Raw genomic sequence first — 25,009 nt, 5'->3', positions numbered from 1 at the left:
ACATTTTTTTATTTTATTTATTTTTTATAGTTCCCATAGGAAACTAACAAGCAATCATTAGATTGCTATTCTCATAGGCCCCAATGCGTTAGCATAGGAGTCTATGAGAAACTTACTAGCTTCCTACGGAGCCCCGATACAGACAAGGGCTCCATAGCAAACACTGTGCAGCAGCCTCCGGTCATTCTCTGTGACAGGGGCGGCTGCATACAAGCTCCGGATCCTCCGATCGCCGCTGGAGGAAACCGAGGCATACCCGAAAGCAGGCGCTTCCGGGTTTGCACGAGCTCAGATACCGTGGTTACGGTGTGAAACAGCAGGCACCTCGTGGCTATGGTGCCTGCTCTACTCAGGAGCGGGCGCCATCTTTAAGGATCCGTCCAAAGCCATATTAGTACGGAGCTAGTCTGGAAGGGGTTTAATATAGATATTGACATGGAAAATGGAAAAACCACTTTAATCTATATGGGCCATATTTATCAAAACTGTTATGTTGCCCACAGTAACCAATGTCCATGGAGTTTTCATTTCACCAAGGCAGATTAATACGTAAATTGGAGCTCTGATAGGCTGTAGGTTTTTTTTTCCTGTTATGCAGTTTTGTTAAATGAGGCCCATAATACAATAACAATGTAGACAAAACATGAAAACAAGAATTGCTTAAAAACTAATAAACCGACTCTTCAGGCTCAACCCTAAAAATAGTATTTAAAGGGGTTTTCTGAGACTTTTATACTGATGACCCTGGATAGGTCATCAGTATCTGATCGGTGGGGGTCCGACACCCAGGACCGCCACCGATCAGCTATTTGAGAAGGCTCCGACGCTCGCAATAGCTCACCAAGCACAACGGCGTACATTGACTGTGCTGGGTATAGCAGCTCAGCCCTAATCAGACACCTAACATCTATCCTTTGGATAATGAATAATGGGAGATTTATCAAACTGGTGTAAAGTAGAACTGGCTTAGTTTCCCATAGCAACCAGATTCCACCTTTCATTTTTCCCAGTGCCTTTGGAAAATGAAAGGTGGAATCTGGTTGCTATGGACTACTTTACTCCAGTTTGATAAATCTCCCCCTAAGCGTTTGTAATGGGACAACCCCTTTAAGCTAGTAACAGAACTTGCCTGTAAGGTCTCATTCACACACACACATTCAAGGGCGTAAAAACACTTTATGGAAGTGTGAACAGAGCCTTACAGCTATAGGTGGGATGTCATCTTTTGAGATCAGGAAGGCCTTGCCAAAGCAAATTGTGTGTAATCCGACAACCTTTATAATTATTAATTTATCAAAAGGATATTGAGCAAATAATTTCTGCTCCAAACGGAGTCCTTTTACAGAAATTTTTGCGATGCGGTTATAAAAACCTCTGATAAGTCCTGGCAATATACAGATATTCTCAGTTTTGTCCCATCCAGTTTATCTGCACGGCTATGTCTGTGAAACCACGAAGCTCTAAGAAAGGAGAAGGAAATGCATTTCATACTGACCTGCTCTAACCAGGGGATGATGCAGTTATTGTGAAATAAGTGATTGCAAGGAAGTTGTCTCACGTTTTCACCAACTGTGTAATCCTCCTTACATACTGGACACTCCAGTCCTGAACCTGTGGAGTACAGAAATATACGGGGCCTCATTTCTCAAACCTGTCTAAAAGCAAAACGGTCTTTATTGCCTACTGCGACCAATTTAGAGCTCAGCTTTCATTTCATTAACTGGAAGCTACACTGTGGCTGGTTGCGATGGATAGCAAAGACCGCTTTGCTTTTAGACACTTGATAAAACTGGACACAAGTTAAGATAAAAGAGCATAGGGGAGATTTATCAAAACTGGGGTAGAGGAAATCTGGCTTAGTTGCCCATAGCAACCAATCAGATTCCACCTTTCATTTTCCAAGCGAGTTCTGAAAAATAAACGGCGGAATTTGATTGGTTGATACGGACAACTAACCCAGCTCTACTTTATACCATTTTGATAAATCTTTACATCAGCGAAACTTTGTTTGTCAACATGTCAAAAATTCCACTGCACATCTCACAGCGAATCAGCAGGAAAATCTGCATGAATTGCCACGATTTCAGCCCACTGCACTGAAAAGGGGTGAAATCTGTGGTGAAAATCTGCACCACAGGTTGATATCCAAGTGGATTTTTTTCCCCCATTATAAGACTTTTTAAAATCTCATCCACTTTGAGGCTTTAGTAATATGCTGTGAATTTTTTGCCCACAAATACGCAGTGTTGTTGCAACATGGGAACACACCCTAAATGCTGCAATGTGCGAGATTCACCAATACTGCCACCAACCAGAATTTTAAGGTATCTAAAAATCACTTAAAGGCTATGAACACCTTTTAGGATTGCATTCTACTCATTTTGAACTAAAATAATGTTTTATTTTTGTGCCTTTTACATTGTCCAATCAAGTAACAACCAATTAGTAAAATGCAGTCATAAAAAATATTGCTCTTGAAGTTGTCCTTTAAGATAAAAAAAAATTATGTTATTCTTTTTGTGCAATCGGGTAATAAAGGTATCAGCTTGTACTCACCCACGTGTTCATCTGTTATTTGGACTGTAGGAAGGGCTTGTATCTTCTCATTGTCAGCAGGCGGAGGTCCGGTGTTTTCAAACTGGTTAAGTAACTGGTTTAAAACATTTAAAATATTAATATTTTTTTGAACAACATTAAATACGGTTTACAAGTATCTCATACCTTCACACATTTTCAAGCAGGAAAGCGTTACCTGTGTGATTATTGTGTCTAGGCCATTGGCTCCCCACGCATAATCCATTGGATTGGAATGAAGAACTCCCCTGGAAGTTGAAAATCACCACAGCTAATCACAAAAACATATGCTCCAAACTGAATAGGAGAAAAAAATCCTAACACATCTGGATCTGCACAAGGTCATCACAGCAGGCTTCAGGCCTGTAACGTCCAACACTAGTAATTTTTAAAAAAATATATAATTTAAGCCCCTAGAAGCTTTGGGAAAAGGATGTAACAGTTCAGCCCGAGCAGCAGGGTGGGTGCTGCTTTGAACCTTTATATCACGGGCTGGGTAGCAGATAGAGATATGGGCCTGGTCTTGTTTGAAAGCTGAAATCAAATCACAGGATCATCTCCCTTACATCGGGAGATATAGCACACCCCAAACAACAGCAGATTGTCGGGAAGAAATCATTCCTTCCCGGAAATCAGCTGCTCTTACAGTGGAGGAGACTGCTGTATTTACATGCAGCGATTACCTTCACAGTATGAGGACAAGGGATCACTATTGTGATCGCTCATCCTAATACAGCTGCATTGTTTCTGGGCAGCAGAACGCTGTTTAGACAACACAATCTGCTTCCCAGAAACAATTATTTATGTGCCAGCATGAATGACAGGATCACCCAACAAGCAAGCGTTTCGCTTGTTCACTGGATGATCTGTGGCACCTTTACAGGGAAGATTATTGAGCATAGGAACGTTCGTTCCCGATGATCTGTCAGAGAATCTGCCTTTGTAAATCCACCTTTAGAAATTCGGTTGGGAGTGACAGCAGCTGAAAGTGAAGGCAGACCAGGCCCATGTCTCTAGCTGCTACCCAGCCCAAGATATGAATAGTTAAAGCAGTCCCCCCCCCCCCCCCCATCAGGTGTCTGTACTCTCAGCCAGCCTAGGGGAGGAGAGAAATATAAAAATATAGATACACAGTATCTCATAAAAGTGAGTACACCCCTCATTTTTGATGCTATATAAAAGTAGTCGTGTACAGCTTGTATAACAGTGTTAATTTGGTGTGCCCTCAAAATAACACACAGCCATTAAGGTCTAAACCGCTGACAACAAAAGTGAGTACACCCCAAGTAAAAATGGCCAAATTGTGCCCAAATTGTCAATATTGTGTGTGGCCACCATTATTTTCCAGCACTGCCTTAACGCTCTTGGGCATAGAGTTCACTAGAGCTTCACAGGTTGCCACTGGAATCCTCTTCCACTCCTCCATGACGACATCACAGAGCTGGTGGATGTTAGAGACCTTGCGCTCCTCCACCTTCTGTTTGAGGATGCCCCACAGCTGCTCAAGAGGGTTTAGGTCTGGAGACATGCTTGGCCAGGTGAGCAGCTTTACCCTCAGTTTCTTTAGCAAGTCAGAGGTCGTTTTGGAGGCGTGTTTGGGGTCATTATGTTGGAATACTGCTCTGTGGCCCAGTTTCCGAATAAATAATAAAACTAACTTTTACTTTTATACTCTATATATAAATTTGGCAACATTATAAAATCACACTGACCCAGAGAATAAAGTTATGTTATTTATACCACATTGTAAACACCATAAAAATAAATCCCACAAAATAATATTACAATTGCGGTTTATCTTTAATCCCACTAGAGATAAAATAAGCTATTTAATATACTATATGAAAATAATACGCTAACACAATAGATGCAAATAGTATTTATAGACTAATCCCTCATTCAGACATAAAATCTGAGATTCTTAGTCAATATACTTTGATCAAAACACATCTGTGCCCACCTACCAGTGACAAGGTGGTCTCAGTCAAGAAGGTCCTACACTAAACCTACCTATGCAGTTTTTGTGCAGGGTCTGCCAATGGCATAGAGATAGGTTTTAGAGTAGCACCTGCCTGACTGAGACCACCTTGGCTCTGGTAGGTGGGCACAGATGTGTTTTTATCAAAATATATTGGCTGAGAGTCTTATATTTTATCATATCAGAGTGAGGGCTGAGTCCATATATAAGGTTTGCATCTATTGTGCACTATTTACAGTGATTTATCTTTTTTTAAATGTAGCCATGCACATCATGTAGGATTTTTTTCTTATCTTTTATTTTCAGTGTTTTATTTATTTATTTTTTATTTATTTTTTATAAACTATATGAAGCCCAAAATTGTTCCTAAAAAAACCTACAACCTGTCGAGCAAAATTCATGGTCCCATATAACTAAACTGAAGATAAAAAAAAAGAAGTTATGTCCTCTTAAACAGAGGGGGAAAATGTTAGGCCTCTTTCCCACGGGCGTTGCGGGAAAATGTGCGATTTTTCCCCACGAGTGCAAAACGTTCTAATGCGTTTTGCACGCGAGTCAGAAAAATCAGCATGTTTGGTACCCAGACCCGAACCCGGACTTCTTCACAGAAATTCGGGTTTGGGATCGGTGTTGTGCAAATTTTATTATCTTGTTATAAAGGGAAAATAATAGCATTCTTAATACAGAATGCAAAGTAAGTTAAAGGGTTGTCCAAGTTATATTTATTGATGACCTATCCCCAGGATAGGTCATCAATATCAGATCGGAGGGGTCCGACACCCGGCACCCCCTCCGATCAGCTGTTTGAAGAGGAAACTCACACGGTGTCAGCGCTGCCTCCTCTTCACCAGTTTACCTTCTAGCCGTTGCATCTGCAGTGGTGAGTAGGTGTAATTACACCCAAGCCGTCCCATTCATTTCAATAGGAAGATAGGGGATAGGTCATCAATAAATATAACTTGGACAACCCCTTTAAGGATGGAAGTTTTTTTTTTAAACACATTAAACTCACCTCATCCACTTGTTCACGAAGCCTGGCTCGTCTTCATTCTTCTTCGAGGACTTGGGAGGAAAAGGACCTTTGGTGACGTCACTGTGCTCATCACATGGTCCATCACCATGGTGATGGCTCCACGCTCATCACATGGTCCGTTGCATGGTCCTTTTCCTCCCAGGTCCTCAAAGAAGAAGAATGAAGACAAGCCGGGATTCGCAAACAAGTGGATGAGGTGAGTTTAATGTTTTTTTTATTTATTTATTTATTTATTTTTAACCCCTCCATCCCTAATTTACTCAGAATTCTGTATTAAGAATGCTATTTTCTCTTATAACCATGTTATAAAAATCGCACCGCATCCGCACTTGCTTGCAATTTTCCTGCGTTGCATGAAAAATGAACAATATGGAGCATGCTGCGATTTTCACGCAACGCATAAGTGATGCGTGAAAAATCACTGCTCATGTGCACAGCCCCAAAGAAATGAATGAGTCCGGATTTAGTCCGGGTGCAATGCGTGAGAAAGGGGCGCTCGTGTGAAAGGGGCCTTACTGTTTCTTAAAAAGGGATGTCTCCCTTCAGCAAATGGCATTTATCATGTAGATAAAGTTAATACAATGCACTTACTAATGTATTGTGATTGTCCATATTCCGTCCTTTGCTGGCTTGATACATTTTTTCCATCACATTATATACTTCTCGTTTCCAGGAGTTATGACCACTGCAGCAGCACAGACACAAGGTAGCCAAGACAGAAGGTGTTGCCCATGCGTGCCTATGAGCTTTCCAATGGTTCCAGCCACCAGAGAGGCCGGCACTTTTTCCTATACTGTGCAAGCATGGTCACCACTGCTGGATTGCAGGATGGTCACAACCCCTGGAAACAAGCAGTGTATAATGTGATAATAAATAAACCCAGCCAGCGAAGGACACAATATGGATAGTAACAATACATTAGTAAGTGCCTTGTACTAACTTTCTCTACATAATAAATACCATTTCCTGAAGTGAGACAACCCCTTTCAAGTTAAATTAGTTATGTCACTAAAGGGGTTAAAAATGCACTTGTGTCACCTGAGTTGTGTGCAATCTATATTTTCTTCAGACATAAATACAAAATCTGCAATAAAAAAAAAAAAAAAAAATTGACCTTTTTTCGGTAGGGTTTTTCCAAATTTAATGTGATTCAACCTGAATATAAACAGATAATAGCAGCTATACTATACTGGCTTTACTATAAATCTCCTAAAAGGCCAGTGCTCGCTGGTAACAAAACTCACCATGGTCCCAGTCCTAAGTTTGGCATTGCAGTAGGTGCGATGATCCCATTTACCAGTTGCTGAATGATCCTACAAACAAAAACATACCATTAATATATTACGCCAGAATTATTACAAATCCTTCATGTCTTACATGTCAGAAAGCTGTGGAATGACACTGAGGCAGCCTGCGATTCCCCAGGATGGAAGCTTCCAGGCATAATGTGAGCAAGCAAATACATACTAGGGGGATTTATCAAAACTGGCAATCCCCACCCCTCCCACAATGCCATTAAGACATAAAAAATTTGATAAAACCTCACCATTGTGCTTTCAAGCCCTTGCAGGAAAGAAAGTACTTTCTTGCTCACCTTCGTGTACTATATCCGGGCAGTACTAAATCTTAGGAGCCTCAGTCCACAGCTCCAGTGAAATGCTTACTGTTTGATTTTAAAGGAGAGCTCCACTTGTGGGCCACTCTTTGCACTGTATGAAGCGCAGTGGTGCAAAGACTTCCAATTGTAGAGTATATACAGGGCGATCTCACAGCACTATGGGGGCAGATTTATCAAGACCAGTACTGTGCCGCCAGAGGATGCGCCAAATTTATGATGAGGAGCATGTCTTGTCATAAATGAGGCAGATCCTCCGGCAGTACGTGCCCCTGAACAGAAATCTACAACAGCTCAGGGTTGCCGTAGATTTCTAGCTTCATTTGCACCAGAAAGCTGGTGTAAAAGAAGATAAATTTGTCTTGGCTGATGGCCACGTCCCCTTTTGGAAAAGTGGCGAGGGCGGCATAAAAAGAGCCACTTCCGATTTTTTTTTTCTTTTTAAAGCCACTTTTCAGGTGCATGGCAGATGCTAAATCTCCCCCTATGTATTTAATTTTTGCAGATACTGTTGAATGTGAAGCATTGGTTGGTTAGGTGGTATACCCCAAACCCATCTGCCTAAATGTATTAAAACATCCCAAATATTACAATATCATGTTGTATACCCCACATAGTGAGAAAGTACAATGCCAAAAGTTGCTGGTTTTGGTTACTTCAGATTCAAAAAAATATCAATAGGTCATCAATATTAGATTGGAGTGGGGTCCTGCATCCCCATTGATCAGATGATTGCAGCAGCCCCCGGCTTGTCCATAAAGAAGGCAGACAGAAAAAATCCTGCCAAGAATCCTCACGGAAAACCAAATGGAATGAGGACTGCTACAGGAAGCAGGGAAGCCTCCGCATAGATAGTGCCTCTCTTGCCTTGTGGAATCAGGACAAGCTGGGTATTCAGGAGGATGCCCAAGAATTCCATCCATTCTTCTGGGACCAAGGATGATTTCTCTCGGTTGGCAATCCAAACAAATTGGTAGATAGTGTCTGCAGTGACCTGGAGGCTGTCCTCCTTAAAGAGAGCCCTACCAAGATATCAGATAGCAGGTTTAGCACAAATAGGACTATAATATCAAGTTTATGTATCATGCATAGAAGGTGCAGTACCCTGAACTGAACCATGTTATATGTATGGATGGTTTTTTTAGCCCTGGGTACTAGTAATCTTTTTGTTCTTTACTGTCTTCACCAAGGTGTCGTCCCAAAAAATAAATAAAAAAGGGATGACCGCAAGAGTTGGGATGACCATGAAAGTTGCCAAGACCTTGAGAGTGGTGGCCAACGGAGGATGACAAACTGAAAATGCTGCAAATAAGGCTACTTTCACACTCGCATTTGTGTGCGGATCAGTCATGGATCTGCACAGACTGATCCGTTCAAATAATACAACCGTCTGCATCCGTTCAGAACAAATCCGTTTGTATTATCATTCTATTATCATTAACATAGCCAAGACGGATTCGTATTGAACACCATTGAAAGTCAATGGAGGACGTATCAGTTTTCTATTGTGCCAGATTGCGTCAGTGAAAACGGATCTATCCCCATTGACTTACATTCTGTGCCAGGACGGATCTGTTTGGCTCAGTTTCATCAGATGGACACCAAAACACTGCAAGCAGCGTTTTTGTGTCCGCCTCCAAAGCGGAATGGAGACGGAACGGAGGCAAACTGATGCATTCTGAGCGGATCCTTTTCCATTCAGAATGCATTAGGGCCAAACTGATCCGTTTTGGACCGCTTGTGAGAGCCCTGAACGGATCTCACAAACAGAAAGCCAAAACGCCAGTGTGAAAGTAGCCTAAGAATCAAAGGAATCGCTGGTGGGACTGGGCAATGGTAATGTGGGTATAAGTGTCTCCACGACTGAACGCAGGGATTCCATTTATAATTTGAGATCCAGAATGCGTATGACCGTGCCAACCAGAGGCCAGTCTGGTGTCCAGATCAGGCAAACTGATCTGGGAAGGAGGGGGGGGGGGGGAGAAGTTCCACCTCTGGTGGCCCCATTCTGCAAATGGCTAGAAAAAAAAAAAACTGAGGAGGAATTGGGTCTGCGGGAAGAAACCTAGAGTCATTTGTGGGTCCTATCCCTGGAGACAGAGGATCTTTCATACAGTGAATGAGGCAGCAATTCCATTCAGAATTTGAGACCAAGCTGTCCTTCTACAGAACTGTAATCAGGTTGTTGTAAACCCCTGGAAGTGCTCTGAGGTGGGAACCTGAACAATCACACCTTGGTGACAGAAGGCGCTAATGGCTTGAAAAAAAGCAGAAATGCAGGATGGGTATTTATGAGAGGGGTTGCCAGAGAGTCCCTTCTGGAAGGAAGACTGAATATTGTAACCTCACAAAACGGTTTCTCAAAATCAAGTGTTATCTACAAGACCAAGCCAGACCCTCCTTGAACATGAGTAGCCGTCCACCCAAGCCAGGGAAGAGACTTGAGCAGGGGTAGATCTTCATGCAGTGAAGGGCTTGGCGTCCTTGATAAGAAGCTGCTAAGAAAGTTTAAGCTTGAAGGAGGGTCTCCTAGACTCCATGGGACATAAGGATTCTGTCAGCTCAGCGTCAAGAAAAATCAAAAAAGGAATGGAACCTTCTGGTCCTGGGGGAAGAAAAGAACTCTTCCTCCTGTGACTTCCAAGATGAGTTCTTGAAGATGCTTAACAAAAAGCTTGTCACAACAGAAAGGGAGACCAATAAGCAACATTTTGGAAGTGGCATCAGCCACTCAAGATCTAAGGCAGATGGTACGTTGAGTGGCAACAGCATTGGCAGCAAAACACTCTGACTCCAAAAAAACGACCATAGGGGAATTTGGAGGCATGGCGAAACTAAATAGACAGGTTGCAAAGATCTTCCTGAGGAAATTGAGAGGAAAAGGCTTTGCTGAAGGCTTGCAGAGCTTGGAGGAATACAATTCTCTGTTTAGCGCCGTTCTCCTATGCTACACAGCTGCTAATTGCAACAGTTTTGTGGTGACCTTAGCCTGCTGAACTCTTCCTGATGTCTGCCTTAGGCCTCATGCACACGACCAGTGTGTTTCGCGGTCCGCAAACTGCGGATCTGCAAAACACGGATGTCGTCCAAGGGTGTTCCGCAATTTGCGGAACGGCGCGGACAGCCATTAATATAACTGCCTATTCTTGTCCGCAAAATGGACAAGAATAGGACAGGTTATATATTTTTTTGCAGACCACGGAACGGAGCAACCGATGCGGAAAGCACACGGAGTGCTGTCCGCATCTTTTGCGGCCTCATGGAAGTGAATGGGTCCGCATCCAAGCCGCAAATACTGCGGTTCGGATACGGACCAAAACAACGGTCGTGTGCATGAGGCCTTAATCTATGGAGACATGGGAAACCTAAAAAAGGAGGATACCTCTACACGGCTGACTGACTTTTATCCAAATACTAACGACGCCGGCAGATCATGTCGATCTCTTATCTGCCTCCTCACCTGGGGCTACTTCCCAAGCTGATCCTCCACAGCCTTCCGGCTCTGAGAGTAACCCAACGTTATACAATGGAGTTCCAGTGCTGACTCTTGGTCTAGCAGCATACCGAACACTTTCTCCACAACATACATACCAACCAGTGTCTGAAGTCTGAACATGCTCTAAAGGGAATGTGTCATCAGAAAATTACCTATTGTTTAAATCATGTTTGATTTTGGATTAATCAAACGTAATAAAAAATGTTATACACTAAACACGGCGCCCACCTGGCACTACTATATACATATTACATACACAACTCTACCATATGCCCATTACACAGATAGTTTACTATATACACATTGCGCACACAGCTCTGCTACATTACACAGATAGAACTACTGTGTGCAAATTACACACAGAAAACTGTACAATAGACTGGTTACACTGACATAGCCCTACTTTATACACACCTTCCATACAAACCTGGTGTAGAATGCAGAGGTACTTACCTCTGCATTCTACACCAGCACAGTCCTACATGGAGCCCCTAACTCCTCTGACACACATGGCTGATCACATGACTGTGACATCACAACAGGTCCTGTAACCACAATGTAGTCTGGTGCTGCTCCTGGCGAGAGAGATGTCCGTGAGACGCTTGTACAGGCGTTATTGCGACCTTGCCCATACCCATGGTGCTGTGTTTCGCCGTAATCATACTGATTTGCTGTATAAAGGTATACCATTTTTACCTCATAGCGAACCCTGTTTCGTTTCACAATACATTTTATGGAACAATAAATGGTACCATTAAAAAACACAATTTGTTGATGGAAAAAAACGTTAGGGCTCTTGGAAGACAGGCATAAAATAAATAAAAACTAAAAATGTTAATGGGTTATAGCTATAAAACATAAAAAAAAACTCTTCACACCCAGTAGAAAAAGTACGCTAGAGAACTAACCAGAAAGCCCTGTGTTAAATATTAAATTTGCCTTGGATTACAATGCAGCTTTCTCCCACTGCAAAGTGTGAGATCTGCAGCAGAAATCTGCAATAGACCGGGCATGATGTGGATCATAAAATGTAAATTTCCTATTAGGGCTGTTTCACACGAGCGGATGCCGTGCGTGGCATCCGCTCCGTGAAAGAGTGCCAAGACCCGATGCAGACTGCAGAGGCACGGAGCAGTAACATGACTGTTAATGCTCTGTGCCTCTCTGTGATCTCTTCACTACGAAATCACGGTGACAACTTTATCTCATTGTGATTTCGTAGTAAAGAGATCACAGAGAGGCACGGAGCATTATCAATCATGTTACTGCACCGTGCTTCTGCTGTCCGCATCGGGTCTTGGCACTCTTTCACGGAGCGGATGCCACGCACGGCATCCGCTCGTGTGAAACAGCCCTAAAGGGGTTTTCTGGTAGTTTTATACCGATGACGTATCCTCTAGATAGGTCATCAGTAACTGATCGGTGGGTGTCTGACACCTGGAATCCCCACCGATCAGCTGTCTGAGAAAGCACCGGCGCTCACAGTAGCACCGCGGCTTTCTGTCTGCAAACCAAGTACAGCACCGTCCGTTGCATAGTGCCTGTAATTGGTATTGCAGCTCAGCTCTAATCTTGTCATGGGGGCTGAGCCTAGGCCATGTTACCAATGAACATGACTTCACATGGCTTAAGGAAAGCTGAGAAAAGGCACCGGCGCTACTGCAAGCTACGCTGCCTTCTCAAACAACTGATCTGTGGGAGTCCAGGTGTCGGACCCCCACTGATTAGATACTGATGACCTATCCAGAGGATACGTCATAGAGATAAAACTCCCAGAAAACCCCTTTAACATGCTCTCTTGCCTGAAGCAGAAGAGATTTTCAGCTGCTAGTTACATATTTGTTACTTAGGGTGCATTCACACGACCGTATAAATGAATCCGCATCCTCTCCGCAAATTTGCGGAACGGCTGCGGACCCATTCATTTCAATGGTGCCCCAAAAGATGCAGACAGCACACCATGTGCTGTCCGCATCCGTTGTTTCATTCCGTGGCCGAGCAAAAAAGATAGGGAATGTCCTATTCTTGTCCGCAACCAAGCGGACAAGCTTAGGTATTCTCTATTTGGCACTGGCCATGTGCAGTCCACAAATTGCGGAACTCAAAGCACTTACGGTCATGTGAATGCACCCTTAGCCTAGGTTCACATCTGCGTTTGTAAACTCTGGTTATCTGTTCCACACAGGAGCAGACTACTGAAATTATATCATCTGGAATAGCCGGATATCACAGGATCCCAGTTTGCTCTAATGGGAACCCTCAGGTTTTTCCAGGTAGTATTCCAGAAACCTAACGGATCCCATTATAGCGATATGCCAGGTACGGTAATTTAGGTAGTCTACTCCTCTGCTGGAACAGACTACTGGATATCCCAAATTCAGATGTGGCCTTATCCTGAGAAGACAGCCCAATCAGACATGTAACACCCAGTCTGTGTAAATATTACTCCCATGCATACACTGTAGGGGACTGTAGCACACATCTAAAAGCTGCTTTATTGTATTACATATATATTTTATACATTACTATGCAAAATGCTACCCCATCCCCATACCTAACTCTGTTCAGATGCTCCTCACCCTTCTAATGTAGGCACACCCTCATGCCTCCCTGTAGATCGCCTTGTGCTCAGCCTGGCACGGGGTTGCCTTGCACTATATCTATGCCGTGACTGTTGCTCTCTCCTACTTTCTCCTTCACGATTCTCTTCGCCTGGTCCGCTTGTGCCGAAGATGGGGAAATCCAGGCCCTCATTGAAAATTCCAAAAGTGACTTGCCCATAGCCAGGGGGCAAGGAGAACTGCGTTGGTTCAAGGCCCTTTTGGAAAAATAAAAAAAATAAAATTAAGGGATTAGGAGCAAGTGTTAAAAAAAAATAGATGGGAGAAAACGACAAACTTCTTAAGGTTGCTTACCGGAAACGGATGTCTGTTCTGATCTGTCCCAGAAGTGTTGCTACTATTCTCAGCGCTCCTACAGAAGACATGATGAATGATAAAGAACAAACCAACTTATGTAGGAAAGTCGTGTCATATTGGCTGGCAGCATATCATCTGTGTCAAATATAAACCACTTCAGTACCAGACTGAGGGCGATTACACTTGTGAAAAGCAAGATATAAAAACAGAGGCAGCCATTACTTCTACAGTCATATGAAAGAACTGCCCTCAGTGCCTGGAAGTGGCCAACACATGGAGATCTGCTGGAACCAACTGGAGGCGTAGCAATCATTCCAGTTCTCTAAGGTCCTTAGGAAACTAAAGTGCCTATGGTTCCTATTAGTGATGAACAAAATGATTCTACAGAATCAATGTGTCCAGTCAGCAGGGCCTTTACAACTGATTTGTCCAGTCAGCAGGGCCTTTACAACTGATTTGTCCAGTCAGCAGGGCCTTTACAACTGATTTGTCCAGTCAGCAGGGCCTTTACAACTGATTTGTCCAGTCAGCAGGGCCTTTACAACTGATTTGTCCAGTCAGCAGGGCCTTTACAACTGATTTGTCCAGTCAGCAGGGCCTTTACAACTGATTTGTCCAGTCAGCAGGGCCTTTACAACTGATTTGTCCAGTCAGCAGGGCCTTTACAACTGATTTGTCCAGTCAGCAGGGCCTTTACAACTGATTTGTCCAGTCAGCAGGGCCTTTACAACTGATTTGTCCAGTCAGCAGGGCCTTTACAACTGATTTGTCCAGTCAGCAGGGCCTTTACAACTGATTTGTCCAGTCAGCAGGGCCTTTACAACTGATTTGTCCAGTCAGCAGGGCCTTTACAACTGATTTGTCCAGTCAGCAGGGCCTTTACAACTGATTTGTCCAGTCAGCAGGGCCTTTACAACTGATTTGTCCAGTCAGCAGGGCCTTTACAACTGATTTGTCCAGTCAGCAGTACAGGCACATATGAACATGGGACCAACACAGATGCCTTCTTTTCAGTGCTGCCATTCATGCACATGTGACTACTGGGGCAAGTAACTGGCTGAGCGGTCATGTGAACAACAAGATGTGACACTATAACTTCCATTAGCTCTTTTGCGCACCAAGGGGTGAGCAGAAGGCTTGGAACACCACCATTCTAACGCCCATCTCCTTGGTTCACGCCTCTTCCATTTTAATTGACAGGACTAGACACGTTGTGCCCCTGTGTGATGTGGATTCCATGGGTGTGCTGGCACTCACTGGTGGCAGTGTGTGCTGTGGATTCCATGGGTGTGCTGGCACTCACTGGTGGCAGTGTGTGCTGTGGATTCCATGGGTGTGCTGGCATTCACTGGTGGCAGTGTGTGCTGTGGATTCCATGGGTGTGCTGAAACTCACTGGTGGCAGTGTGTGCTGTGGATTCCATGGGGGTGCTGAAACTCACTGGTGGCAGTGTGTGCTGTGGATTCCATGGGGGTGCTGGCACTCACTGGTGGCAGTGTGTGCTGTGGATTCCATGGGGGTGCTGGCACTCACTGGTGGCAGTGTGTGCTGTGGATTCCATGGGGGTGCTGGCACTCACTGGTGGCAGTGTGTGCTGTGGATTCCATGGGGGTGCTGGCACTCACTGGTGGCAGTGTGTGCTGTGGATTCCATGGGGGTGCTGGCACTCACTGGTGGCAGTGTGTGCTGTGGATTCCATGGGGGTGCTGAAACTTACTGGTGGCAGTGTGTGCTGTGGATTCCATGGGAGTGCTGAAACTCACTGGTGGCAGTGTGTGCTGTGGATTCCATGGGGGTGCTGAAACTTACTGGTGGCAGTGTGTGCTGTGGATTCCATGGGAGTGCTGAAACTCACTGGTGGCAGTGTGTGCTGTGGATTCCATGGGAGTGCTGAAACTCACTGGTGGCAGTGTGTGCTGTGGATTACATGGGGGTGCTGGCAGTCATTGGGGTCAGTGGAGCATTAAAACAAGGGAGAGAAGATAACTAAGGTATTGCTTTAATCAGCATGATCAACCCTAACAGAAAATATGTCTGGTTTAATAGGGTTGATCATGCTGACAGAGACTCTAATACCTCTACTAAAGCATTGCATTCGTCAGTCCCTTAACCCCTTAGTGACCACTCAAACACCTTTTTACGGCGGTCACTAAGGGGTCTTAGGCTAGGCCGCTGTTTTCTTACGTCGGCCCAGTCCAAGCACTGCTTGGGTCCCCCATGCAGCGGGGAGCAGGGACCCGGCCCTCACGTGAGAGCTGCAGCCCTGCTCTAACAGCCCGGATCCGGGATCCAGTGTCGATCCAGGCTGTTTAACACTTTACATGCTGCGGGCAATGGCGCCCGCAGCATGTAAAATGCTGACAGAGGGAGCGGACTCCCTCTGTCTCCCATCGGCACACCGCAAAAAAATCAAGCCCATAGAAAGATAAATAAAAAGTTAAGGGGCTTGGGAAGCGGCAATGCAAAAACATTTTTTTCTTTAAAAGAAAAAAAAAAAAAGGGGGGGGGGGGTTTATTGCAAAAAGGTTGTAGAACGTTAAAAAAAAAACTAATTTTATATATATATATTTGGTATCACTGTAATCGCACTGACCCAGAGAATAGAGCTATTATGTTTTTTATACTGAAAAAGAACGCTGTAAAATGTAGAATATAAAACCGCAGTGGCAGTGTTGCTGTTTTTCCCATCTCCCTTCCAGAAAGAGCTAATAAAAGTTAATCAGAAAGTTATGTGTACCCCAAAGTGGCGCCATTAAAAACTACAACTTGTCCCACAAAAAAACAAGCCCTCATAAAGCTATATAGACGGAAAAATAAAAAAGTTATAGCTCTTGGAACGCGACGATGAAAAAACTCTTGGTCAGTAAAGCCCAAAACAGACTGGTCACTAAGGGGTTAACAAATTTCACACGTTATGGCAGTCTGTGTGCCAGAAAATCAAATCTACCAATCCAGGCTCTGAGCTGTGCCATCATTTACTCCAGTGTCTCATATAAATTCAAGGGAACCTGTCACCGGGATTTTGTGTATAGAGCTGAGGATATGGGTTGCTAGATGGCCGCTAGCACATGCGCAATACCCAGTCCCCATAGCTCTGTGTGCTTTTATTGTGTAAAAAATCAGATTTGATAGAAGCACAAGGAGCTGGTACTAACGTTTCCGGAGCCCAGCCATGCCCACTGTGAAGGAGCAAGGAGGAGATTCGGAGGATGCGGGACAGTGCTGGGCTCCTTCGCAGTGGACGTGGCTGGGCTCCGGAAACGTTAGTAGTCATTTACATATATATATATAAAATCAGATTATTTTTTTTTACACAATGAAAGCACACAGAGCTATGGGGACTGGATATTGCGGATGTGGTAGCGGCCATCTAGCAACCCATATCCTCAGCTCTATACACAAAATCCCGGTGACGGGTTCCCTTTAAATTACATCAGCCCCTCCCCCCGCTATGTCACATCCCCTTTTTTTAAATTACAGCAGCCCCACCCAAGTCTGTCTGCATTGAGTTACCTTATTTCAGGAAGTTCTTCAATGAACCCGGAGTCACATCTTGGGCATGTATACTCCTGCATGAAACAAGAAAAAAAGTGAAGTAAACAATTCTCAGTGGAAGTAATTATATATTTATGCTGTCTTTTACTTTCATGTCATAGTATTACGCCGCACTCTCGCCAAGGTTGCTGTGCCCATTCGGCGTATGCACCGGGAAAGCCACCGGCGGACACGTCCAATGTATCCATAGGAAAAGAACGCTTTGTTTGGTCTCCATTGGTCACTATACTTTTTTATTTTCTCTACAGAATAGTGTAGCTGACTGTTACTCTACACAGTAAAAAAAAAAATTTGATAGTACACCCTGTGGTACCCTATAACTACACAGTGGCATACATAAAGAGGCACATGTCGTGCATATGCCAGTTTAGTCAGACTGTCAAAAGCCTAGCTAAACTGGCAAGCTCCTCAACATTTACATTTTATTTTTCTGCCATTCCACTTATTTTTTCTAGAAGTTTATGAATTATTAGCAGTCTGCAGCAAAAGTCCACCTGGGTGTTACCAGTTTGGGGGGGGGGGGGGGGGGGTCTGCACAGTCTGATACTATCCAATTAGCGATGCCGGTGTCAAACTGGGCAGGGGCACACCCCAACTGGTAACAGCCAGGTGGCAATTCACTCACACACCTCTAGAAGGAACAATAGAGGAATGGCACCACACGGCTCATAGGAATACAGTCGTGGACAAAGGTTTTGAGACTGGCACAAACGTTGGTTTTCACAGAGTTTGCTGCTTCAGGTTTTATCATGGCAATCTGCATTAATCTAGGTTGTTATAGGGTTGGACGATATCAAAAATATTCAGACGATAACGATATTAAAAAAGTTATCGCGATAACGATATATATCGCGATAAATGCCCATTTAAAAGAAAAAAAAACACAAGGCGTTATACTGTATGGGGACAGCCACAGGGAGACGTTATACTGTATGGGGGCAGCCACAGGGAGACGTCGTAACACTGTATGGGGGCAGCCACAGGGAGACGTCGTTACACTGTATGGGGGCAGCCACAGGGAGACGTCGTTACACTGTATGGGGGCAGCCACAGGGAGACGTCGTTACACTGTATGGGGGCAGCCACAGGGAGATGTCACACTGTATGGGGGGCCACAAGGAGGCGTTACACTGTATGGGGGGCCACAAGGAGGCGTTACACTGTATGGGGGGCCACAAGGAGGCGTTACACTGTATGGGGGGCCACAAGGAGGCGCTACACTGTATGGGGGGCCACAAGGAGGCGTTACACTGTATGGGGGGCCACAAGGAGGCGTTACACTGTATGGGGGGCCACAAGGAGGCGTTACACTGTATGGGGGGCCACAAGGAGCGTTATAATAAGGTCTTATGGGAGCGAGGAGGAGGGAGAGTCAGGGCGGCCGCTGCAGGAAGTAGTAGGTTTATAATTTCGTCATCAGACAGAGCACACACTAGTGAGACAGCCGCAGAAAAAGTCTCTCCAGAGACACCAGTACTCACACAGGGGATCGCCAGTTCGCCACACACAGAGCCGGCACTGGTGGATGACGACGTCAGATGGTGGGTGGAGACTTGACTAAGGGAGGCGGAGCAAGAAGGAGGCAGGCCAGGAGCGAGAGGAAGTAATTACCCAGCGCTATGCAAGGTGCAGGGGCGGGCGGACGCACGTTTAGAAGAGGTCTGACCGCTTTGATGATGTCAGAAAATACCGCGGTATTTAGGAAACGGCGATATCGCCATATCGCCGTTTTTTTAATACCGCGGTATATCGTGATACCGGTATATCGCCCAACCCTAGGTTGTTATGAAGAGTGTTGAATTGAAATTAATTGCAAAGTCATTCCTTGCCACTAAAATTTACTTAATCACACAAAAAAAACAATTCCACTGCATTTTAGCCCCGCCACAAAATGACCTGCTAACATCATTTCAGTGATCATCTTATTAGCTCAGGAGAAAGTGTTAATAAGGCAGCTGATATCACTCTGTTATGCTGACTGAATAAGAATAGGGCTGCAGCTATCCACTATTTTATTAATCGAGTACTCTAATGACAAACTAATTAAAAGAATGTTTTTTTCTCTCTATAAAAATTCATCAGCCCCCCAATGCCACTAGCTGCCCCATCCCATGAAAAAAATTTGCATTAAGGATTTTTTGCGTCAAATTACTTGATTCAACCGAGTAATCGTTTCAGCCCTAACTGGTGGCTTTAAAATGCTTGAAATCACCCATCATCTTCCTCTGTTAACCATGGTTACCTCCAAGAAAACACATGCCATTATCATTGCTTTGCATCAAAAGGGCTTCACAAGCAAGGACGCCGTTTGTAATGGTGAGTTTACACGGGGTGAAGCCCTGCATTTACATCCAGTGATCACCTAAGGGATGAGGATGAAGAATCTCTATTGCGATCGCTTGGCCTGGGAAGCAGATCGCTGTTTAGACCACACAATCTGCTGCTCAGAAGACATAATTTACTTTCACGAACTAACCGTTTCACCTGAAGAACGGGTGCTTCGCAGGAACATTCGCTCTCCAATATTCTGCCCAAATATCTGCACATGTAAACTCACCATAAGATTGCATCTAAATCAACCCATTTATCAGATCATCAAGAACCACAAGGACAGAGGTTTAATTGCTATGAAGAAGAAGTGCCTATGTTATAGGGGAAAATAATAAAGATCGGGTGCCCATCCCAATCGTCGCCAACCGTGCATGAAAATCGCACCGCATCCGCACTTGCTTGCGGATGCTTGCGATTTTCACGCAGCCCCATTCACTTCTATGGGGCCTGCGTGGCGTGAAAAACGCACAATATAGAGCGTGCTGCGATTTTCACGCACAGCACGAGTGATGCGTAAAAATCACCGCTCATGTGCACAGCCCCATAGAAATGAATGGGTCCGGATTCAGTCTGAGTGCAATGCTTTCACCTCACACATTGCACCCACGCGGAATTCTCACCCGTGTGAAAGGGGCCTTAGTCTCAAAACTTTTGGCTACTACAGTAGATGCTCTAGAAGGGTTACATGGGAATGCAAGTAGTTACATCAGAACAGGTCCTCTTTAAGATAATCAATAGGTCCCTCCAAAGTTACAGGTTCAGCCAACCTTTCTCTTATGTGTATAGTGGCTGAACGGATTGTTCCCCCCTTGGTTCCTTATTTCTTTCTGCTATTATTTCCACAATGAAGCTCATCGTTTCTCATCAGATATTTGACTCAACAGAGAGGATGGAGTTCACTAGAACTGCTGTCCCCTAACTCAATGCAGAGTCTTCTTGTATCCTATGTGATGAAGCTTCACTCCGTCTCCTGCTTGTGATAGGCTTCTCCTTGACAGCTCTTCACGCAGAAGCTAGAAGTGTGAAGCTACATCTTATAGGATACACTGGAGATTCTGCAAACAGCACACACATAGTACAGACGGTCATTGTGAATCTGTTGCTCACAATGAAAGTGTTCAAACTGAGCAGGGATGAAATAAATTACACTGCAAGAATATTGCTGACATGTTAGCATTATACACTATATAGACAAAAGTATTTGGACACCTACAGCAGCTTTTCTGACATCCCATTCTAAATCCATAGCCATTAATATAGAGTTGTCCCCCCTTGCAGCTAAAACATTGTCAACTCTCCTCGGAAGGCTTTCTACAAGCTTTTGGAGACTGTGGGAATTTTTGCCCATTCATCCAGAAGACAGTTTGTGAGGTCAGACGATGAAGTTGGACAAGAGGGTCTGGCTCACAAATGCCATTCTAGTTCATCCCAATAATGTTTGATGGGCTTGAGGTCAGCACTATGTGCAGGCCAGCCAAGTTGTTCCACACCAAACTCATCCAACCATGCCTTTATGGACCCTGCTTTGCAGAGATGGGGCACAGTAATGCTGGAACAGAAAGGGGGTCTTCCCCAAACTGTTCCCAAAAAGTTGGAAGCAGGCAATTGTCCAAAATGTCTTGGTATGCTGAAGAATTAAAGTTTACCTTCAGGGGAATTAAGGTGCCTAATACAACCACATTACATTATTCCTCCTCCACCAAACTTTACAATTGGCACTAGGCCTGCACAATATATCGCCAAAGCAATCGCAATTAATCGCCATATCGCAATTGCCAATTGGCCGACCCAAAAATGCTGCAATTATATTACCATATTTTTCGCTTTGTAAGAAACTTTTTCCCCCCCAAAAGTGGGGGGAAATGGCAGTGCGCCTTATAAAGCGATGGTTGACTTTTTACGTGGTTGACACGGATGTATCGCCGGCCGCTATGCTGCACAGCGCGGCCGGCGATACATCAGTTACAGTATGGGGAGGGAGGAGGGGCTGGAGGCAAGTCATTATTTTAATGAACAAATGTTCTTTTATTTATTCTATTTTATTTATCTGTTCTGTGCAGTGCTATTAAGAAAATGGCAAGTTTTGTATTTTGTACTTTTGCAGCAATGCAAATATGTTATTTAATTTAGTAAAAGATGTTTTATTTTGGAAAACACTGTGCATTTCAGTTCTTGAGTTAAAGGGAACCTGTCACCTGGATTTTGTGTATAGAGCTGAGGACATGGGTTGCTAGATGGCCGCTAGCATATCCGCAATACCCGGTCCCCATAGCTCTGTGTGCTTTTATTGTGGGGAAAAAACGATTTTTATACATATGCAAATTACCTGAGATGAGTCCTGTCCCTAACTTATCTCACATACAGGACTCATCTCAGGGTAATTTGTATATGTATCAAATCGGGTTTTTTCCACAATAAAAGCACACAAAGCTATGGGGACTGGGTATTGCGGATGTGCTAGTGGCCATCTAGCAGCCTATGTCCTCAGCTCTATACACAAAATCCCAGTGACAGGTTCCCTTTAAGCATAACTTCCACAAGCACAATTCCGCTAAAATATTGCATACCGTTATCGCAATTTTTAGGACCCTAATCGCAATCGCACAAAATTCCCATATCGTGCAGCCCTAGTTGGCACAATGCAGTCGGGCAGGTAACGTTCTCCTTGCATTCTCCATATCCAGATTCATCCATTAGGCTAGGTCTACACGACGACATTTGTCGCGCTACAAAAAGTCGCGCGACAGATAGGGCGCAACAGTTGTCGCGCGACATTTTGTTGCATCAATGTCGCGCGACAATTTTTATAATGGCAGTCTATGGTGTCGCACTGCAACATGCGACATGTTGCGACTGCGACGCGACAGTCGCAGAAAAATCCATCTTGAATGGATTTTCTGCGACTGTCGCGTCGCAGTCGCAGCATGTCGCATGTTGCAGTGCGACACCATAGACTGCCATTATAAAAATTGTCGCGCGACATTGGTGCGACAAATGTCGTCGTGTAGACCTAGCCTTAGACTGCCAGATTCGTTGGTGGAGCAGCAATGCAGTGAAAAGCGCTGTTCACTACAATGTTGACAGAGTTACACAAAACAGCGGATTGGAGCGGATGCCGGGAGTTGGACTCCTGCCAATAAGCTAGTGATGGCCTATCCTGAGGTTAAGCCATCGCTTAAAGGGAACCTGTCACCGGGATTTTGTGTATAGAGCTGAGGACATAGGTTGCTAGATGGCCACTAGCACATCCGCAATACCTAGTCCCCATAGCTCTGTGTGCTTTTATTGCTTTAAAAAAACGATTTGATACATATGCAAATTAACCTGAGATGAGTCCTGTATGTGAGATGAGTCAGGGACAGGACTCATCTCAGGTTAATTTGCATATGTATCAAATCGTTTTTTTCCCACAATAAAAGCACACAGAGCTATGGGGACTGGATATTGTGGATGTGCTAGCGGCCATCTAGCAACCCATGTTCTCAGCTCTATACACAAAATCCAGGTGACAGGTTCCCTTTAAGGGGGATCTATCTTCGGGATAGATCATCAATATCTGTTTGTGGGGGGGCTGAACCCCGCCAATCAGCTAGTTGAAGGGAACGCTCCGTTTGCAGCCTTCCCTTCACTGTTTACCTGCTCACTGTCGACATCACAGTGGCGAGTAGGTGTACCTACATCTCAGCCTTCCCATTCACCTCTATGGGACGGCTCCTTCCAATTTAAGTGTATACTACAGAGCCTTCCTATAGAAGTGAACGAGTTACACCTGATCACCGCTGCGATGTCGACGGCGAGCAGTGCTTTTCCTGGTTCTTTGTACTATAATAGTATAACCGAGGCTCTAAACACTCTCTTATGGACAGATTTGCTTTACTCTATGCAAGAGGTGGTACTGGATGGCTGACAGCCTCCGCTGACTTATAATGGGGCCTCTCAGACGTCCACCTCGAGGATGTGAGGTAATACCGTATCGCCCAACCATCCTGGATCCAGCAGGAGAGTCCTGGATTTTAGAGGCGGTCCTGCAGTCCCGGGTGGCTCAGGTACGTCCTGCTTTCTACTGTGTGCAGCTGAATACAATGGTAAGGCAGGGATCCGTCGCATAGTGCAGTGTTTCCCAACCAGTGTGCCTCCAGCTGTTGCAAAACTACAACTCCCAGCATGCCCGCACACCCAAAGGCTGTCCAGGCATGCTGGGAGTTGTAGTTTTGCCACAGCTGGAGGCACACTGGTTGGGAAACACTGGCATAGTGTCTACAGCTAGGGAAGCCAGATGTGCTTCATTCATCAGGGGGACAGGGCTGGGTGACGACTACTGTTTTACTTTATTAACACAACAGGGGCATTACTACTGTGTGGGGGTATTAATGGGGTTTTCTGGAATTTTAATACTGATGACATTTCCTCTGGATAGGTCATCTGTATCTGAACAGTGGGGGTCCGACACCCGGGAACCCTACCAATCAGCTGTTCGAGAAGGCAGTGGTGCTCGCAGTAGTGCCAAGGCCTTCTCTCAGCTTTCCCAAGGCCAGTGCCAACACGTGGGCTAGGAGCAGCTCAGCCCTGTAGAAGTGAATGAGACCGAGTGCAATAACAAGCACAGCCGCTATACAAAGCTGTGCTTGGTAGGCTGCGAGAAGGCAGCGACGCTCACAGGAGTGAAAGTGCCTTCTCAAAACAGCTGATCAGCGGGGGTCCGGGTGTCAGACACCCAACGATCAGATAGTAACATTGTTTATAAGGCTGGGAAAAAGACATCTGTCCATCTAGTTCAGCCTGGATTAAAACCTCGGAAAACCCTTTTGAGGGGGGCACTACTGGGGGCATCACTACTGTGTGGGGCACTACTGGGGGCATCACTACTGTGTGGCAGCACTAAGAGGACTAGGTGGGATTGGGAGGAGTTAGTAGCATGCCTTATTATAAAAAATAATGTGCCCCCATGTGCACCACTCCTCCATGGGCTTTTAAAAAGTTGGGGGGAAGCAGTAATACAAGCAGGCTCCATAGGGTTCACCACTAACCAGGAGGACGAGCCCTGTAATTACCTATAGACATAGCTGTAGTCATGGAAACAGCTGTGCCTGCCTAACAGACATGTGGACCTACAAACAGCAAGAAAGGAGACGAAGCGCCGTCTCACGGTAATGCCGCAGACTAGTACGGCGTCCGTGTGCGATCCGGGGTGACACGGGGCGCGGTGGAGGAGCTGGAGTCAGCGCTCCCCTCTGCCCTGTCCTCCCGCACAGGAGCCATTACCACCTCCGCTCGCTTCCCCCAAGATCGTTCACAGTCTGAAGATTCTTGTTTCCCGCTCTCCGCCTCCCTTCTTACCGGCAGACGAGGACTAATCTCGGCTGAACAGCTATGACAGAAATACCGCCCGGCCTCAGGTAGAGCCTCCGCCATTTTCCGCTGCCCTGGAGATGACGCACAGTTACGTCAACACGCTGCGACCTCTGGACGGCGAGCAAGAAGGGTCAAACTGCGTGGTCTAGAAAATGCC

At 45.0% G+C, this 25,009-nt stretch overlaps 1 protein-coding gene across 1 annotated transcript; it reads right to left on the bottom strand.

Moving 5' to 3' along the window:
* Positions 1-1,339: 1,339 nt before the first annotated feature.
* LOC122927330 (E3 ubiquitin-protein ligase RNF126-like) lies at positions 1,340-24,946 on the bottom strand. The gene is made up of 8 exons (XM_044279063.1): positions 24,838-24,946; positions 17,128-17,183; positions 13,612-13,669; positions 13,276-13,514; positions 6,830-6,898; positions 2,753-2,822; positions 2,557-2,650; positions 1,340-1,611 (listed from the first exon to the last, which is right to left on the bottom strand). The coding sequence occupies exons 1-8, from the start codon at positions 24,910-24,912 to the stop codon at positions 1,340-1,342; spliced, it is 933 nt and encodes a 310-aa protein (XP_044134998.1). The 5' UTR covers positions 24,913-24,946.
* Between the last annotated feature and the right edge of the window lie 63 nt (positions 24,947-25,009).

The sequence above is a fragment of the Bufo gargarizans genome, chromosome 1, assembly GCF_014858855.1.
Source record: "Bufo gargarizans isolate SCDJY-AF-19 chromosome 1, ASM1485885v1, whole genome shotgun sequence".
Lineage (NCBI taxonomy): Eukaryota > Metazoa > Chordata > Amphibia > Anura > Bufonidae > Bufo > Bufo gargarizans.
This window is presented reverse-complemented; position numbering and strand designations above follow the sequence as displayed.

Bases quoted from the DNA above. Each gene is read 5' to 3' on its own strand.
- LOC122927330 (XM_044279063.1), bottom strand. From the start codon at position 24,912: ATGGCGGAGGCTCTACCTGAGGCCGGGCGGTATTTCTGTCATAGCTGT. The intron at 2,823-6,829 runs GTGAGTTTTGTT...TTCAACTTCCAG, and splicing joins AACTTAGGACTGGGACCATG to GGGAGTTCTTCATTCCAATC. The intron at 1,612-2,556 runs GTGAGTACAAGC...TGTACTCCACAG, and splicing joins AATAACAGATGAACACGTGG to GTTCAGGACTGGAGTGTCCA.